Source organism: Ambystoma mexicanum, chromosome 2p (genome assembly GCF_040938575.1).
Source record: "Ambystoma mexicanum isolate Mex_15411 chromosome 2p, UKY_AmexF1_1, whole genome shotgun sequence".
Lineage (NCBI taxonomy): Eukaryota > Metazoa > Chordata > Amphibia > Caudata > Ambystomatidae > Ambystoma > Ambystoma mexicanum.
In genome coordinates this window covers 599,137,108-599,157,563 of record NC_090923.1, presented here as the reverse complement: position 1 = coordinate 599,157,563, position 20,456 = coordinate 599,137,108, and the positions used below count along the sequence as shown (strand labels likewise).

The window sequence follows — 20,456 nt, the reverse complement described above, 5'->3', positions numbered from 1 at the left end:
GATTCTCGCTGCTGAAGAAGGAATCCCTCCTTCTCTTCTGGCACCAGGTTGAAGAGTTTGGCAGCTCTCGATATCATGAGTGAAAGGAGCCAACTGCATCCGGGCGAGAGGCTCTCGAACACTAATCAACATCCGTGGGGTCCCCATCCGCAGGAATGTAGTCATCAAACTCATCAGTGTGAGTGCTGGCAGTATTGGAGTCTGTACTAGTGTTGGTGTGAACTGGCTCTTCCGCTACAGAGGGCAGGGCCCCCATCACTGGCCGAGGGGTAACAGGTGCCTAATGAGGCGGTGTCGGCTGATGCCAAGGCTTTTAAGGACTAGGTACAAAGGCAGCAGATGCTGCATCTCCGCAACCAATGTATGCAGGGTGGTCAGAATGTCCAGTGACATGTCCCTTGGTGCAGGAGCCAGTGTAACCGGTGCAGGAGAAGTAGGAAGCGGGCTTGAAGCCCTTGGATGGATAAACCGGCGGTGACCACCGGTGAGGCACAGGCACAATGAGGTGAAGTTCCTCATGGTCCTCTTCCTCGTCCAAATAAATATCTTCTGGCTGCTTCTCCTCAGAACTGGTGTAGATGGTTTGGGGCTTTCTAGGACTGGGCAGGAAATTCTGTGTCCCACCAGGTCACAGCCCTTTGGAAAAGGAGGCTACGATAGGATCCTGTGGATTCAGAATAGGACCCGTCATCATGACCGTTGACAGGGGTCTGGGAGGCAGAGACACCCTGGGCATGGTGTCTGCTGTGATATGATACGATGGGACAAACTTGCATCTGAAGAAAGATTTGTTTATGACTCGTTCAACAGGGTGCTGTCGATGGGGCGACAGTCCTGGTGGATGAGGTTGTCATTGACGAGCCCCTGTCGACGACAGAGTCAGTGATGGGACCTTAGAAGATGTGGTCTTCGACGATCTGTGCTTGGATGGGTCCGCAATTTCCTCACAAACAGAGATAACAAAGCAGACAGTAGGCTAACCGCCAACAGAGCCGGTGACCGACCCTTTCTAGAAGCTGGTCCTGCAGCCGCGTAGGCCATTGAGAAGGGTGCTGATGGAGCATGGGATTTCGCCTTCTTTTGGATCTTTGCAGAGGAAGCATCCTCAAAGGACCTCAACCTCTTCTTACTAGAGGGAGTACGCTCATGGGACCTGCTGGTTCTGGAAGAGGCATGACTGTGCCCGGAAACTATTACAGAGGCCTTCCCTTCCTCGATCCAAGCCACTAACCTCTGGTTGCAATCCTTCTTGGTCTTTGACGAAAAGAATTGGCAGATGGAGCATCCATTTGTGTCGGGGTGAAGACAATAAAGGCACTTGAAGTGCCGGTCCACGTCAAAGATGTTCTTCACGCCGCAGCTTTCAGAGGCCTGAAGAATCTTTTCTTCGTGGCATCAGCCATGGTCAAGGTGTAGGCCCAAGCCTAGCCCTGTTGGCGCAAAGAGTTGAAGAACCAACAGTGAATTGAAGATCTTCACCGACAACAGGTCCTCGCTGTTGGTTATCGCTGTGTGACGGTTAACAAAAAAAGAGATGATTTCCTCAAGAAAACTGCAAAAAACCTACGAATTGCTTGGAGCTGCTTCGACTGGCATGGTAGCCTGAGAGCTACCGCCTCGCCCAATACGCCATTCAACATAAATGCCACTTTTTGTACCCGTTGGGAGCCCGGAATAGAATTCACCGGTGGGGGACCCTCCCCTGCATTGCTCGTCCGAGTGGGTCCCGGTTCCGATCCCACACGGCCGAATGCGGGCCCTTCCCAGCTCCGGGACCCACATTCAGCGGAAAAATGGCTGCCATGGCTCCTCGGCCTGGAGGCCTTCCAATGTGAAGCAGAGTGGGCATAACTTCTCCACTGAACAGCCGCCGAACTGATTGAGCCAATCCTAGCTCGCTCGCTGTCTGCATCGGAACGATTCACACAGCAGATCCTCTGACCAGCCTTTACTCTCGTCGCCTTCTAAAGCAGCTCTCTGCAGCAGACGCGGGAGATCCTCCGGCCCACTGCCATCCCCCACCTACCGGAGCTGGCTTGCTGTCTCCCGCCCGGCGCCACTCTCCCAGGTTCGGGAGTAGGTTGCGCCGCCCAGCACAACTCGAACATCCAACCCACCCCATCACACACAGCCACGTCGGAAGCTCCTACCAGCCGCTCCGAAGGAAGCCGGGCGCTCCGGCCCCAGCTCAGCCAACCAGGAAAGCCTTGCAGTTTCACTCATCAACGCAGCAGAGGCATCGGCTTCCCCCGGCTCGGCCCCGAGGTCTCCGTCTACCCCCGATTGGTGTACCGGACTGTCGGAGAGCGCCTCCAACACACGTCGGCCCAGTTCTCCCCTGGGGCTGCCCCGCACAACCTCCACCAGCAGTGGCCATCGTGGTCCCCTGACCCATCCCGGATCTGCTGGCCTTTCGGGCATGCTTCTTCACACCGGAGCACGAAAACCCCAGCACAGCAGCAGGGCTAGCCCCAGACCAGCCCGCCTGGAGCCCCAAGCAGTGTCCCTCATCGACGCGGCAGTAACATCTATCTACTCGGAGCTCCTGAACGAGACCTACGCCTCCCCTTCCAGGGTGCCGGACGGCTGAAAAAGCATACAGCGAGGCACACGCCGCCCCAACTCGCCCCGTAGCCGGCTGCTCGCATCCAGCTACAACAGCGGCCAGTGAGATCCCCGGACCTGCTAATTGCCAGGTCCCAGCGGCCACTTCTCCATTCCCCGACAGACCCCGAATTACCCATTACAGTAATAGGGCTCCCGCCCATACTCCACCAGCGCCGTTGGATGGACTTCTCATTTGCCACCTTGGCTGCGGTCCTTCCCCTCTGATCCCACGGAGCGCATAAACTTTAATCCATCGACCCCGATCACGCTTCCCTCCCCCCAGGCTATCCACAGCCCGCTGTTCAGAGCCCTCTAGCACACTGGCTTCTGGGGCCCACAATCCACAGGCCTACACGGGCTGCGAACCATTCTTTCTGTCCAGGTGATCCCTGGGACACGGAACCCTCTTCTGTGTGTCCCACCACCCAACTGGCTCCCGCACCCACGGGGGAGCCCCGGGGAGCGGTTGCAGCTGCCGGGAAGTGAGTGCGGCACCCCAGAGCGCCCCCCCCCCAACAGAGGAGCGGTTGGACCCCGGAGCCGCTGCCTCGCACAGTATCATAGCGGCACACCAACTTCAGCAACAAGAGGTGAGGAGTCGGGGGAGGAGGGGGAGAGAGAACTTTCTGGTTTCGGGGGGGGGCACCTGGAGCTGGCTCACATGGGCACAGAGGCCTGTCCTCCGGGATTCCTCAACAGCAGGCCCCTCCGGGCTTAAGGCTAACACCAATATACCCCCCCATGAACCCCAAGCTCCCCACCACAGCCTGAATACCACCAAAGTACAAAAATCAAGTCTCCATAGCCGGCGGCAGTCACAGTGATAACCCAAGGACTACCTCCGGAACTCCATCTAGACACACAAAGCACGTGCGGGACCACCCATACAGAAGTTATCCCAAACAAACCCAGCAACCCACGAAATGTCTAAAAGCGGTAAATCAGGAAAACAAACCGACATTGCTTCCCTCATGGCCAACTCAGCCGCTGAAAGGGCCAAGAAAACCGACACACTGGAAGACAGCAGCAAGAATAGCACCCCCACAGCAATGGGACCAGACCTTATCTCACCACAAGTGGCAACCAAAGCCGATTTGCAAGACCTACTTTCTGCCCTAACCAGGGAAATCCAAAAAAGCACTGAGGAAGTTACCAAGAAAATCAACTCACTGGACAAAAGAGTGGGGGCGGTAGAACATCGTACCACCAAACTTGGAGTCAAGATGCAATGCCTTCGAAGTGAAACAAGAGGATTTGGAAAACAGATCACGGAGGAACAACATCAGGGTCCGAGGAATCCCAGCCTCTGTCCCAGAATCAGAATTGAAAACCTACATATCGGATCTCTTTAGGTTCATAATTACCCTCCCAGACAACTCCCCTCTAGAACTAGATCGAGTGCACAGAACAACCCCAAGGAAGGCATCCTCGTTCCCCCCAGATGTTTTGGCTAGGGTACACTTTTTCCAAATAAAAGAGGACATAATGCGGGAAGCAAGGCAAATGCGACAGTTCACCTTCAGAGGATCCACAATATCACTCTACAAAGACCTAGCGATCTCGACGCTCCAGAAATGGAAAACCATGCGACCCCTGACAGTTTGGCTGCAAGATAAGAAAATCCTGTATCACTGGGGATTTCCCACTTCAGTGAAATTCAGATGGGACGGTTCACAGAGGCAAATACAGTCCATGAAAGAAGCAGAGAAACTCATGGGCCAAAGAAACGCAGAAGGCGACTCAGAAACCGAAGGACAACCCGTCCCGTCCGGGACAGCTCACCAGGGGGAGCATGGTCCAAAACCAACAGACGACGCAGGCTCAGGGGCCCGCCGAAGAAAGACGGTGATATGGGATGAGCTTCCAGTTATGATCCCATTCCCCATCAGCTCGTAAGGTCTTCACAAAAGTCCCATCCATGGCGGGCCACGACTCTACTGGAGCGAAGATAAGTAACATATATTCACCCACACAGGAACGCGGTCAGCAGCAGAGCTCCATCATGGTTCAACTCGGCGGCCCAGTTGGCATACACCGAGCGTATTGTTGCCACTAGTTCCCCAGTGGCAGTAGGATGTCGTTTGTCCTAACAGTTCAACGTTGGGTGGGGGCGGGAGGGGGGGAGGGGTAGCATGGGACGGCAATGGACATCCCCAAAAGTATTAACATTTAGCATCTCTAGCTTGCTCCGATTGCCCTTCAATGCAACATGCAACAACAACAGTAAACATATCACTTCTGCAATACAACCGCAAGAACCACCCCAAGATTCACAGTCTGGGCTGGGGGAAAGACCCATGAGGCACACTCGGCACAACAATGCTGGGGATGGCTGACACGAACGAAATAAGAATCCTCTCATGGAATATCCAAGGGATGAACTCACCAAGAAAGCGCAAATCAGTTGAACACCGCCTGGCCCATCTATCCGGAGACATTGTACTATTGCAAGAAACGCACCTACTATCGGAAGATGAACGCCTCATAAAATTCAAGAGATTCAAGCAAGCTTTCTTCGCCTCATCTGGGTCAAAGAAAAGGGGTGTAGCAATATTACTCAGCGACAAAATCCCATTGTCCAAAGTCACCATAAGGAGGGACTCGAAGGGCCAGTACCAACTACTCAAAGGCTTCTTCGAGGAGCTCCCCATTCCGATCATTACAATTTACAGCCCCAACACTTCCCAAGGGAGCTTCATCACGGAAATCCTCCCGATCATCTCAGCCTTCCGCAAAGGCCACCTAATCATAGGCGGAGATTTCAACTCCATGCCGAATCCGCAACTAGACAAAATGCTTCCTCCCACAAGTGCAGACTTCACACAGGCCCTAGCCCTAGCTAAACTATTTAGAGAAACAGAGACTGTAGATGTCTGGAGGCTATACAAAGATACCTCACGTGACTACACGCACTATTCCAATGTACACAAAGGCTACTCAAGAATAGACTTTATCCTACTCTCTGGAATCCTATTCCCATGCGTTACCAATGCAGAAATCCACACCTGCATGATCTCTGACCACGCTCCAGTATCCGTGAACCTAGCCATCTCAGGCCAAAGAAACCCTATCCAGAGGTATTGGAAGCTAAATGACGCCCTCTTACTAGACATTAGCATAAGAGCCGAGGTGGAGGATTCAATATCCAATTACTTCAAAGAAAACACCACTGAATCATCCCCCATCAACATAATCTGGGACGCAATGAAGGCGGTGGTCAGGGGTGCACCGATTGGGGCAGGAGCGGAACAACGAAGAATTTCAAACATAGCTACAGCTAAAATGGAAGAAGAGGTAATCCGTCAAGAAACACAGCTAAAAGCATGTTACTCTAGAAAATCCGAACGAGCCTTAAGGAAGGCGAAGATAGCCCTAGAAATGCATTGTGCCGCCCAGACGACCAAATCTCTAGCACATACAAAACAGTTCTACTATATTAAAGGGAACAATGCGTCGATGAGCCCTTCGATAATGGCGTCGAAGACGCAGATTTATGCGTCGAAGGGACCTTCGATGATGGCGTCGATGGCACAGTGCCTTTGCTCGAGGGTTTGTGACGCTCTCGAGTAGTTTCTTTCGCCGGGTGCAACGACTCGCGGCATTTAGATTTTTTGGGTCTTTCACCCAGGGTATCACCCTCAGCTGTCTTCGAGGGAGTCGAGGCCGCTTTCTCGAAGACGCTAAGCATCCTTTTACGGAATTCCTCCCACTCAGCCTTAGAGCTATGTTTTGTGGGGATAGTGTGACTCTTTCCAGAGAAACAGAAGACGACGAGGAAGGGGATCTTCGACGTCTCTTACTTGAATGCTTGGATCTCGAAGAGTGGTGGGAACTGCTTTGAGACCTAGAACGAGAATGTTTCCTGTGTCAGCGAGGAGACGAATGTCTCGACTCTGACGAGGAAACTTTCAAAGGAGTTTTACTGTCTTACCTCTCTCAAGCTTCCCCTTACTCTCCTTCAAGGCTTTCGCCGTCATGGACATGCAGTCCTCGCACTCCGAACATTGGTGTTCCGATCCCAGGCACCACAAACAGATCCTGTGAGGATCTGTCAATGACATTTTCTTTCCACAGTCTCGACATTTTTTGAAGCCAGACCGTGGAGTCGTCGGTTCGGATGAGCAAGCCATTGAGTAAGAGTTGGTATTCTCGAGGAATAATGAAGAATATATTCTCTGACTAACAAACTGAGCAACGTGATTCCGAGGCTCACGAAGCACGGAAAAACAGAACTGAGCAACGGACGTTGCGTGAGTCTATTTATACATATGATGACGTCAGCGGCGATACGGAGGCTGTCGAGGGACATCGTCTCGAGGGAGATCGACGTGCAGTGCCCTCTACGGAAAAAAAAATTCCGAGGCCAGCAAGCTGGAGATGATGGAGGACACAATCCCTTCGAAATGCACTGTATTACGCTCACCTGGCTCCCACAGAGGCGTCGATCTGAACTGGACAGCTGCGGTCTCCACCAATGTGACGCGTAGGGCCGAGATGATGGACTGGACTGGCCCACCTAGTTTCGTTTGCTTGGCCCGTAGGAATATTCTTCTGCAAATGGAGAAAGGGAATTAACCACCCGTGGAGTTGTGTAAATCCCCCACCCCCGCTGTTCTCCCCACAGATCACCTTTGATGTCCCCTCTTATAGTCTCACCTGTTGGTTTGAAAAGATGAGCTCTCCATCCTGCATTGAGTGCAGGGGCGCGTTGATAACCAGTTGCTTCACTGGCTCGAAGGAATTGGTGAGTTCCAGAACAAAACTGACTCCGAAAAGTATGTAGTTCGTAAGAGTTCAAATGCCTGACTTTCACTCTTGTCCGATTCCTTGCAGATTGCAGCTTGACCCTAGTGAAGAGTTCCTCGTGGCAAACGGTAATATTCTGGTAAGGATTTGTATTTCCAACACATTTCGATAAATAATGTCAATATGTAACCTGTTGCTTTCTCCCTTATTCAGGCGGTGAGAGAAAGTATGAAGTCTCGGGGAATAATACCTACGGCGGTAAAATCAGGTAAGTCTATTGTGGTGAGGAGGGTTCCCCTTGATAGTCTCTTTGTTTCACCTTTCTGTCCTTTTGGTTCCCCTTAGGGGCCGGGGTTCGGCGAAGATGCAGTGGAAGCTACGCCAACCCGTGAAGAGGAATAGTACCCCCGGTGGTAAAATCAGGTAAGTCTATGGGGGGGTAACTAATATTCCTCTGTGTATTCCCTTGGCTCACCTTGCTGTTCTTGTCTACTCCTTAGGTGCCGGAATGCGGCGGGAACATGCAGGAGGATGCGGTGGAATGTGAAGATGCTGCGAAGGCCGGTGAGTTCAGTGCGGCGCTGCAGCAGGCGAGGCGACACGCATAAAATAACTTCTTTCTTCCAGCTCGAAGGCGCGATGGATCGGGAATTCAGGTAAGGATCAAAGGTATTGCTCTTGTTCTAACCTTTTCTCCTTCTTTCTCCCTTTTTCTAGGAGCTCCAAACTCGAGGCGGGCGTGGCAGAAGACTGGATTCAGACTTGCAGGCACGGTGAGCGTTACGCTGCTGGATGCAGAATAACGCGAAGCGTGTGCTGCTCTTCGGGCATGATTTAAATAGCCTCCAAAGTAGTTCCAGGTAAGTATTCCTCCCCAGCCCCACCCGAGTAAAAAATAGTCCTTAGGTAAAATAGTCCCTTCCAAGCCTCATTTGGCTTGGAGCTCTTGCAGCATGGTCTGCAGCAGGTAAGTTCTACTCTATGAGCCTGGCGCCTATGGCACCAGGACCGACTCTCCATATGAGCTTGGCGCCATAGGCGCCAGGCTCATAGAGTAGAACTTACCTGATGCAGACCATGCTGCAAGCTTACCTAGCAGGGGTTTTTGTGCTTGCTCAAAATAACTTGATGCCTGCTTCCGGGGTTGCTAGACCTGGTCTGGGTTCCCGGGGGTAGGCATCATGACAACTGTGCCGACCGGACGGCCAAATCTCTAGCACATACAAAACAGTTCTACTATATTAAAGGGAACAAAACAGAAACTAAGGGCTATCCGAACCCGAAACAATATTCTCAAGTTACTCAGGGAAGATGGGAAGCTTCTTTTCTCCGAGACGGACAAAATCAATGAACTCATGAAATACCTTAAATCCATAATGGCCGGTAATCCCACGGACCTAGAGGACTTACCAGAATATCTAAGAGTGCTGCCGCCCCACAACACATCTCATCTAGAACCCTTGGAAGCCCCCATTGACGACGGAGAAGTCATTGAAGCCATCAAAGCCATCAAAAAGAGTTTTAGCACCCCAGCTAGCAGCTAGCAGCATTATTTAACTCCTTCTTAACCACAAAAGTAGTCACGAAATCAATGGCAGAATCAATTACTGTCCTACTACACAAACCCGTGAAGGACCCTGAGCTACCCGACGCCTACCGTCCGATATCACTCCTGAATAACGATGGCAAGATCTTCGCCAAAGTATTAGCTAAAAGACTAGGACCAGTCCTCCCAGGCTTAATCGACCAAGACCAGACAGGGTTTATTCCTGGAAGAGGAACCCACGACAACATCAGGCGAGTGATCAATCTAATTGAGTGCGCCCACAAAACAAAGATAGGGATGGGCAGTGATCTCACTAGACGCCCACAAAGCTTTTGATTAGGTGGACTTGGGCTATATTCAAGCGGTCCTCCAGCACTTTGGCTTTGGCCCCAACTTCACCACATGGGTCATGGCCAACTACCAAATTCCCACCACGCAACTCCGAATTAACGGCGCCAGGTCAGGGCACATACAGATCTCAAGGGGCACTAGACAGGGGTGCCCACTATCACCCCTAGTTTTTGCCCTGTCCATGGAACCCTTCGCCGCCAGAATCAGGAAAAATGAAAACATAAAGGGGATACAGATAGGGGACCAAGAATACAAAATCGCGCTTTATGCCGACGACGTGCTACTCACTGCCACAAACCTGGCAACTTCCCTGGGAGCATTATGGAAAGAGATCGAGGAGTTTGGGGTCCTGTCAGGATTCAAGGTAAACCTATCCAAATCTTCAGCATTACCCATGAACCTCTTCGACCGGGAAAGGGTCTCCCTAACCCCACTATTACCAATCCCCTGGGCCAAGGGAGCAATCAAATACCTCGGGGTCCAGATCCCCAAAGACCCAGTACGACTGTACTCGACCAATATCCGGCAATTAATCAGCAACCTGCAAAACGACCTCAAAAGGTGGAAGCAGCAGGAAATCTCCTGGTTCGGGCGTATTACCGCCATCAAAATGAACCCGATTCCCAGGTGGCTATACCAATGCGCAGCACTACCAATACAGATCCCAGGCCCCGCCATTAAGGCTCTACAAAAGAAAATACTAGACTTTGTCTGGGGGTGGGGGGGGGAGAAACCCCGAATCAACAAACGTATCATGCTGAAGGGGAAATCACAAGGGGGGCTAGGAGTCCCTGACTTGGCCAGATACTCCCTTGCCGCTCAGTTAGCGCACGCATTCTCCTGGGTGCAAGAAGTAAACTCCCCGAAATGGCGACAAATCGAAGAAGCCTGGTGCCCAGTTCCACTACCCGATCTCCCGCATCTACCATCTATGAAGCCTCAGGCAAACAGCGGGCCCCTATCAGCCACAACTGTAACGACCCATTGCTGGAAAAACGCAGCACGGAAATGGGGAGTACGCTGTGCCTGCGTCCCATGTCCCCCATCTGGAACAACCCCGAATTCTCACCGGGAAATCCCCCGAGGGATTTCCCAGCATGGATAGCAGGGGGCCTGGCGAAAACTAGCGACTTTCTGGAAGAAGGTTTGCCCATTACATTCGAGAGGTGCAAAATCAAATTCGGGGTAGGAGAGCAGGAAAGATTTCACTACACCCAAATCAGGCACTGGATGTCCCACAGAAAAACCAGAGAAAAATGTTCCAGAGATCCAACGGCGCTAGAACTTGCCCTAACACCAACCAGCAAAGGCAGAATGTCCACGATCTATCGGCTCCTAGACAGGTCAGACCCTGAAAAAAAAGAAAGATACATGACGGAATGGGAAAAGGATCTGGGACATGAGATAGCGATAGAAGAATGGGGGAAAATATGGACTAGATTGCACAAAAGCTCACAATGCATCACGAACAGGGAAGGGGGTTACAAACTGTGCTACAGATACTATATCACTCCTACCCAAATCCACAAAGCCAACCCAGAAATTCCTGACACATGCTGGCGCGGTTGCCCGACTCCCGGATCTCTATTCCATCTGCTGTGGTCCTGCCCAAAGGTGGAGGCATACTGGAAGGAAGTCCTGAAACACATCAAAGACATTTCAGGATTCTCCATTCCCTGGGACCCAGGAATTGTTCTCTTAGGCGAAACCGGAGACGGAGCATTCCCGATACAGGACTAATACCTTGCCTATGCAATAATCTGCTACTAGCGGCAAAAATCGCATTGGCCCGACTATGGAAAGACGGAAGTGGCCCCTCGACTGCCCTATGGTGGGCCAAATGCTGGGACATAGCGCTATCTGAGAAAATCACAGCAATACGAACTGATTCCCTAAATAGAACCTGGAATATATGGGACCCATTTCTAGAATACGCGGCCAAATTCCCTGCCCTTACCAGGAGGCCCCCACTCAACAGGTGGCTTCAATGCAGCCCACTTCACTGAACCCCGGAGACCCCCTAAACACGCCTGAGTCAAGGCGGATATCTAACCGGGACCAAGATGACCCGACATCAATGGCCATTAGACCAGCATCATTCTCGACCCCATCCTACAAACACTCCGAGAGACACTTACTCATTATTTATCGCATAGTATTGTATTGCATTGTCGTGATGAACATATCATATTGTAAAAACGAATAAAATGTTGTTATAAAAAAAAACTACGAATTTCGAGGAGCGAAGCACATGGACTCCCAAAACTAGAAACATGCGGTCAAATCTGAAGATAGCAACCAGGGGTGGAGCTTATGATGACAAGTGGCATTGGCTGGGGGCAGTATGACCCAAAGGACACTGATAGCCTTTAGAGGAGATGAGCAGTTTTAGTTTAAAGCTAAACTGCTTTCTTTTTACAGAGGATTCCCAGCCTGATGACAAGGAATATTCATGAGCATGTGAATCCATGCAAGACCACATGCTGGAGAAATCTAGTTTCTCTGCACAAGAGTACTTTTGCTAGATCTTAATGTCTTGGATTGGTTTATGAGCTCTCTTAAAAGAACGTATAAAACATTTGTTTTTTTGCCAATATACTTGGTAAAAGTGCTGCAAGAGCCACCTTTTAAAAAAAAGTTTTTTATTGATTTTACGACAAGTTTAACATCCCCCCTTCTTCCCTAACCCCCTTGCCCCCACCCCCAAGCAGTTTGGAGGTCACAGTCTCTCACTGCTTGAGCCTTTCCGTGTTCGTTAGTGCAGATCCAAAAGTTTCAATCTGTGGGGGCACCATTGCTCTCTAAAGTCTCCTTTCAGAAATGTCAGCGTTTCTACCCCCAATCCGATGCAAATTCCTGGAGGTTACCGTTCATAGCGTACGTGGCCCATTCCAGGGCGATCAGCTCCCTTTCGGAACCATTCTTGTTCTGACAGGGTTGTGAGACTCTTCCCACTTTTGGGCTATGAGGGTCATTGCTGCCAGCATTAGAACTACCCTCACCTTCTTCCTTCCCTTCAGATCCCCCGTCTATCCGGTTACTTTCAATTCTAGTAGGACGTGTTTGGGGTCTCCTTCATGTCCCTCCCCGAAAGCTTGGACCTGCGCTTGGAGAACCTCTGTACAGAATGACTGAATCTTTGGACACTCCCACCAGATATGTTCCGCCATCCCTTTTTTCTCGCAGCCTCTCCAGCATTTTCTGGGGGCCTCTGGGTATATGGTGTGAAGAAGTGCTGGCAGGTAATGCCACCCATACAAGTATTTGTACCAGGCCTCCTGGAGTTGTGGTGCCCTCACCACCTTCGGGAAGCGCCACCTTTTATACTGATTTGTAAACAACTGCAGTGGTTAAGGAGGGGGAAAACAGTCCCGTTCACATCAATTCGGAAATAATAGCCCACTAACTATGCATGTTTACAAAGAGGCAGAACTTGTTAGTCACCTGTGCACATGGCAAATAATGTTTGCATGAAAGAAAACTATTTCCACACTTGCCTCACACTTCTGATACGTCTAGGTACTGGTGTGTGCTTTTCAATTAGTGTTTGCTTGCTGCAAAAAGAGCTTTGCTCCAGTTAGAGGCTGCCATAACGGTGGTGGTGTAATAAGTAGTCTTGGCTTCAGAGATCAGGGTCTGCCATTTGGTATTTAAGGCCTTGAGGGATAGAGGGTTCTCCGGTTTGTGGGCCTTGAGGCCAGCATTTCTCAAGAACTTTAGTGGCCCGTTTGTTGATAGCGAGCTAACGAGTATTCTGGGGGCAGCCGGTTTGGTTCTGGCATGGCCCACATTTTCCAGAGCAAAGTTATCTGCCTAAAGGTTTACAACAGTGAGGTGACATTCTCAGGGGTGGGGAAATTGGAGCAACTGTTCTCCAGTACCTCTTTTGGAACGCTTTTGAAGGAGGGTCTTTCCACCATGGGGCGTTTACTCAGAACCTTGTGGACTGTCAGGGAGTGTGATAAGGAGAATGGGATGGCTGTATGGTCTGTCCAGTCAAGAACAATGGGGTCCATGCAGCTTAGGAGGCAGGAGAGGATAGGATGACATGTAAAGTATTACCACTAGTGTTTGTGGCTAGTAAGCATTGGGTTATGTCCAGCGATTCTGCCAGGGACAGGAATAAGTCTCTGGTGTTTTGGTAAGATATACAACGTATGTCTAATCTCATCTAAGAAGGTACCACACCTGTTAGGTGGTCTGTAGATGAGGTGGAACGTGACAGTCATTGGGCCTCATTACACGGATGGCGGAGAACCATGGCGCTATTAGCGCCATGGTTCATGCCGGTAAAATACCGGCACCGCCTTGGCGGAAAGGGGAATTACTGCCCCATTCCAAGGTTGGCGGGGCGGTAATTCCCTCTTCCACCATTGCCCTTCCCCATTCCCATTTTTGCCCCATAGGGCTCAATGGGAATGGGGAAGGCGCTAATTACGGTACCCCAAATTGCGATACCGTAATTAGCTCCCTGGGTCCCTTTGCGGGTTGGTTTTTAACGCCTGCAAAAAGCAGGCGTTAAATCCCCCAACCTGCAAAGGGACCTCGTAGTAAGGTGGTAAGGATTTACCGGTACCGGTATTTTACCGGTACCGGTAAATCCTTACCGCCATCCGTGTAATGAGGCCCATTGTGTGATAGGGGAATTGACAAGTGAGAGATTTCATTGAATCTAATGGTGATTTATTGAGTACTGTGCAACGATATTTGATTTTGTAGCTTAATGCTATGCCTCCCCATTTTCCCTAACCAGTCACCATGTTTAATGTTGTATCCGGGTGGGCCAAGGACATCAACGATGTTTTTCGAAAATGAATGCTATGAGCCACGTTTAAGTAACAGAATTTTGTTTATTGGCAGTGATCTGCTGTATGTAGGACTGCTTAGTGGGCATTAACGAGCAGGCATGTGTGAAGGGGAAGAACTGTGATCATGGGAATTTGGAGAAGGTTGGTCAGCTAGATGTGTGGAGTATATGAGTGAGATTGCCATGGAGGTCCTTGCAGAGTGTGGGGATTTGCTGGGTTTGTGAAAGACACATGGTTATGTTTTAGTAGTAATGAGGTTCAGAGAGTCCAGCCCTACAACAACAAACGGAAGGTGTCATGGTCTTCTTGAGTCCTTTGCGGAGGACAACCGGCAATGAGAATGCGAGGTAGGCGTGATGAGTAGTGGATGGCGGGCAGAAGGTAGGAAACGTGAGGTCATGTGAACTTCCCTTACCACATCTGCTGCTAGAGGCTGGATCAGTTTACGCCGCTGGTTTCCCTTAGTGGAAGCCCAAGGTGGGTGCAGTCAGAAGTGGATGGCAGGCAGGAGGTGGGAAGAGAAGGGTCAAATGCTGCTGGTTTACCTGGGATGCAGAGAGCAGGATTTCCAGCCCTTTCCAGGCACGGGACCAAACAGGAATTGCCCTTTTCATTCCATGCCCTTCAATTTGGACACATGGACAAGAGATGCCTTGGGATTTAAGCAAAACAAAGGAAAGGAAGGGGTTAAACTGGTATGTGAGGCAGAAGGCACATGACCTAGATCCATTTGCACCAGCTGACAAACTGCAAAATAAAAGAAGCTGGAAGGCAGCTTAATTAGGAAAGAAAGAGGTAGAGTGAAGAAAAAAAGCACACAAAGAAAGAGGCACTGAAAGATGAACAGGTAGGTGGGGCAGAGGTCACATGACCTAGATCCATTTGCACCAGCAGCTAACCACTAATCATCTTGTTCATTTTATTCTCTAGTACTTTTCATTTGCTTTAAAATACAATATTGGGCCTCAATACGACTTTGGCAATAAATCTGCCAATTGACCGCCAAACTTATTTAACATAACCACCATTCTGTCCCATGACATTAATGTGGAAGGGTGGTGTAAACACCAATTTTTGGAGTCCACAGAACCCAGTGGGGATTTCTGGTAAATTTACCATGAGTGGTAATGCGGTCTGTTAAATCTGATGATTTTTATAGGTGAAGTGGATGGTTCACTCCCAGCATTTTGCTGGAGGTGAATCTCCCACATTACCTCCAAACTTGGAATTCAACAGCGCAGTAAGAATGGCAGTAATTTTGTTACTGCCAAGAAAAGTGGTGGTACGGTAATTACTGCCACTTTTTTGCAGCACTGCAGAACTTCTAATACAGCCCAATGTCAGTTTGAAAAGATCACTTGCTTGTATTAAATGTATAATTGTTCAATACAAATATATATATATTTTTAAATGTGGTTAATTTGTATCATTTTCTTAGAGCCTATCAACCTATGGAACCAACTGTCCTTCAGAACTTGACATAGCATGCATGACATACACTTACTTGCGTGCGTGATGTCGCAGGTCCTGCTCTGAAGGATTAAACACATGCTGCACCTGATGCTTTGCAATGGCCTTCCACTTTCCCTTGTTCTCACGAATTATGCGGTCCCAAATCTCTGGAATCTTAAGCAGGAGAATACAAATTGAACAGTCACTGTTGGCATATTATACATTCCACTTTCTTTATATTGTTCTTTGCAATGCACAATCTGTAACAAGACTTCCTTTACCTCAAACTTCCTTCTTTCCTGTCCTCCCTCTCTTTACCTTATTACTCTTAAAGAAACCTGGATTTCTCTCTCAGACTCTGCAACCCTGATGACCCTGACTACACCTTCACCCACTCTCACTGTCCAACTAGTAGGGGTAATGGCGTAAGAGTGTCCGCACCTTACAAACTTCCCATCTCTCCTACCCTCCTGTGTCCCACTATTTCTCCCTCTTTGGAATACACTATCTCCACACTCACTGCTGCCTATGACAAACAACATTATCTCTCTCAACTGATTTTCTCTCCAGTCGTGTCTTCTGACTTTAGCTCTCTTCTCCTTAACCACTTGCCCTCTTCTATCGACTCTTTGGCTACCCACTCAAGTGGTAACTCACTTGATCTCATTCTCATCTCCTCTCAACTCTCTGCCTCTAATAGCTCCACCGCTCCTTCTCCCTCTTATCATTCAATTGTCTTTACCTCAATCTCCACTCCTGCTTCCACCGCTCTCTCTCCATCTACCACTTCCATTACCAAGCACAAGTTTGACCTATACCACTCTCTTCCAATGCAAAAATAATCGTTCCATCCACTGGTTTTCTTCACACTTCCAGGTGTCTTGGAACAGCCTTACCTCCCCTCTCAGAAACGTGTTATTGTTAGTAACTATGCTTTATTCTTGTTCAAGGACTACCATTAATGTCTTTAGAATCAGACCCTATGTACCCCGGCCCTTTTCAGCATTGCTCAACAATGGGCACACATGTAGATCATAATTAACCTTCATTGATCTCTGGTAAGATGATTTCTAGAATCTGGATTGGTGGACATATATTAGTATATTAGGAGGCCACACTAGTTAAGGTGAGCAGGGGAACTCTGAGAGGTTAGCCAAACACCATAAAGGCAAGCGTTGAGAGGTCAAGGCTATTCTCGGGAGAGTGTTAGTGGGTCCGCAATGAGACAGGCAAGTACAAAACGACCTCATTTATTATAGGCCCAATAACACACACTAGTAAATGAAATAAGCAGGTGCTAATATCACACAACACTCAATTATAAAACATATAAACAGTCATCTTTAGGTTCTTAGAAATGCATTCAATAACTTAGACAACAAAAAGGTAAGAAGTGATGCAGTAGATTTAAACCAATGCACATGAATTACACCCTTACTTTATAAATCCAATCCTTATGATGTATGAGGCCTTGTGCCCAAAAGTCACAAAGCTTCTTCTTAGGAGAAGGGGGTGTAGAAAGAGTTCTTGTGGGGATGAAATGTTCAAGAAGATATTCAACAAAGTTACAGGTAGGTAAAATTATATTCCCATCTTTCAGATACAAGCTTTTAGCTCCAACGATCAAAAACCGATGGAATAGAATAACCAAACAAGTTTATTACGATTATTTTATTAATTCAGCAACCTTTAAAGAATTCCCATGCATTTGGTGAAGAGGGAAAACACGTTAGCCATGCAATTAAGTACTCTTTGGTGTCATCAGCTTATGAAGGCACCTACACATGAAAGGCTTATAGTAAGCATTTGACAAACAATTAACACAATGGAAAACCGAGGAACACCAATGGCACACACAACAGCAAAATGGGTAGGCTGGAGAGAAATTAGCCACCAATTGCACATTGTTCATTGGTAGTAAGCAAAGACTTAAATCAGCCAACTGCTGTAGCATCTATGATTGCCACAGTTTAAAGTTATACAATAAGGACTGCACAGGAAACTGTGTGGGTCAAGATAATATGAATCCAAAATGTCATCAAGTGAAGCAGACCAGTATGATGCACCAGATCTAAGTGGAAAACGCTTAAATACACACACTGACCACACAAAAGGCACACCAGTCAAGAGAAATCAAAGGAAGGTAACACTACAGGGCGATGTCACAGACTCTACCTTTCACGGCAATCACTACAGAAACCTGAAGTGTGTACTGTAGACTGCATGCACATAGGCTGCCTATGTATTCAAGATTTTGTTACAGACATGCCACTATTTTAACTTTAAAATCTTCCTAAAAGTCTCTCCTGCTTCAGCAGGTATTCCAATCGGGATTCATCAGCTCTTGGTAGCTTTTTGGGTGGGTTCCCTACTCATCAAATCCTCAAGCAGAGCCACTTCGAAAGAATTTTACCCAGTGAGACATTTCACAATCATTTCACTAGATGGAGTTGAAAAGAACTAATTACTTAACCCGAGTAATGTTCTTTCTGATGGATATTCCTCCCACATATTCCTCATCTTTGATATTCTCCGACATCCTGCTTGCAGCTTCGGAATTCTTTCTCAGCAGAAGGCGCAGTGCGTTGTCGACTCGTCCCTCAGCATCTTACATCACTCTACCTACTATGACGTCGACACTGGTATTAGAAGCACTCACTGCGCCCTTTGCCTCAGTTCTATTTTTTTCCCACCTCTCTATGCATAGCCGTCCCGAAGGTTATCAGCAACCCATACATTGAAAGATAGAAGGAAATTTGAAAGATAGAGGGGTAGGTTAGGAGGGTGATGAGGAATACGTGGGAGAACAGCCATCAGAAAGAACATTACCAGGGGAAAGTCATGTGTTCTTCTAATGGATTGTGTCCTTCCACATATAGACTCCCATAGCAGTATGTAAATTGGATGTGGGAAAGGAGAATTTATTTTTGATTAATGTGGTGTAGGACACTCCTTTCAAACTTTGACTCCTAATCAGATACCGAATCCAGGCATGGTAATTAATTAAGTGAAGACGATGTTGCAGCACTACAAATATCCTGCATTGGTAATCCCCTTTGAAGAGCAGAAGAAGCAGCCACTGCTTAGTGGAATGTGGAATGTGCTCTCAAACAAGTAGGGCCGTCCTTGCATGCTAAATTATAGTATTCAGTGATGCATAAAATAATGCAATGGGATAGGGTAGGTTTGGTAACAGCCTGTCCCAGCCTGTGACCAGTGTACCCATAGGTCATCCTGTATGATCTTAGCAAACCAGTTGATGTTTCGATTTACTTGGAAATTAAAACTAAATAAATGCTTTGGAACACATGACACCTCCCCTAACTTGCCTTGCATAGAGTTACAAATGAGGTGACTGACCATCAGTAGGTGTCACTTGATTTAAATTACATATTTTAATATAAGAGGGATAATTTTGGAACTCTTTAATTGGCATTGCAAAAGCACGTGTTTCTTGGAAGTTACTAATGATTTGTTGATGTTATTTCTCTCCCGTCCTACCAATCCAACCCAACACCACTCCATGACTTTGTCTGGATGTATAACTTTACATGTATGTGTTAAATTGTGAAAATGTATTTTTGATTATGTGATTCTGTTCTGTAAAGAATCAATTCAAACAGTTATTACATTTTTTGTATTTATTCTTGTCTTAACTGTCTTAATACAATTTTTACAAGATTTCAAAGTTCATTGTCTTGTCATTTGGTTAAAATGTTTGTGTTGATGGTATCACGTCTCTGGTGCAAAGAGTTTTTGTTCTGGGTCACTTTTCAAGAGAGCTGGTGATCAATGTATCCAGACCCAAAGTTTGCAGGTACCGTACAACGGCAATCACACTTTTTGTTGTTTCCACTCATCAATTGGTTGCACCAATATGTTTCATCCAAGATATAAGCGTCCTTAAATAGGTGGCCTATATGTGTTTGCCTATTAATGGTTGTGCCCTTACACGACAGGAGTATGTGCCTTACTGTTTCCACAATATCCTCACTCTTACAGAATCGGCATGTGTTAGTTGTGGAACTTCCTCTTATCGCTAGGATCTCGTTTGTTTTTAATAGTTTTAATCAGGCCCGTAAGAATGTTGATATAATACTCTTATTCAGAAACTTTGACAAGTATTCAACCGTGACGTTAACCTTTTGTGACTTCGGCGGGAGGTGCTGGGTAAGTTTATTTTTCGCTGCCTTCTCTAGTGTTTGTGTCCAGTCCCACTCTTTTAGCCGGGATTTTACTTTTGTGGGGTTTTCCTCTAACTCCACCTCTGAACTCCCAATCTCATGGAGGAGGACACGTTTTTTCTGCATCCACCTTGCCAGTGTCTTGTTGTTATCTTTTTTCACTTCTTCTCGGATTATCTCGAAGATTTTAAGTCTGGAACTTTGAATCTTCTGAAAGAGCATCAAACCGTTTAAATGGACTGTTGCCTTCAGAGATACCAGGCTTAATTCCCTCGTGATTGAGGCCATGGGTGTTGAGGGAGGACGTTTAGGATTTTCCTCCAGTAGAAGCCTTCTAGTCTTATCTAGATACTCTCTGGGATGGAGGGCATTGCTTCTGTGCCGTAAGTGATGGAAGGAATGGCTTTTGCTTTATAAAAGTTGATAGCTGGTTGTAAAGAAAAGCGGCCATATTTTGTATCCATTTTCTTTGTTTGCAATGTTAAACATTTCGTTTTGGACCAGAGGTATTCTTGCATGGCTGTTTAAGGATTGCAGTTGACGGTTATGCCCAAATATTTGAAGGATGAGACCTTTTCCACCCATTTCCCAGCTATGAACCATCGTCCAAGGTCTTTATGTTTGTGAGGTTTCTCCATGATCATGATTTTTGTTTTGTTTATGTTTATTTCAAGGTAATTTTCTCTTGTGTATTCGTGCAGGGCGTCGAGTCTGCATTGAAGGCCTATTGCTGTTTGGTCAAGCAGAATGATGTCATCTGCG

General features: G+C 47.8%; 1 protein-coding gene across 1 annotated transcript in view; it reads right to left on the bottom strand.

Moving 5' to 3' along the window:
• Nucleotides 1-20,456, bottom strand: part of ZMYND10 (zinc finger MYND-type containing 10) — a 1,281,921-nt gene that overhangs the window by 133,724 nt on the left and 1,127,741 nt on the right. Inside the window, exon 10 of the mRNA XM_069644108.1 lies at nucleotides 15,563-15,684. Coding sequence (XP_069500209.1) covers nucleotides 15,563-15,684 — 122 coding nt within the window. The remainder of the gene's footprint in view (nucleotides 1-15,562; nucleotides 15,685-20,456) is intronic.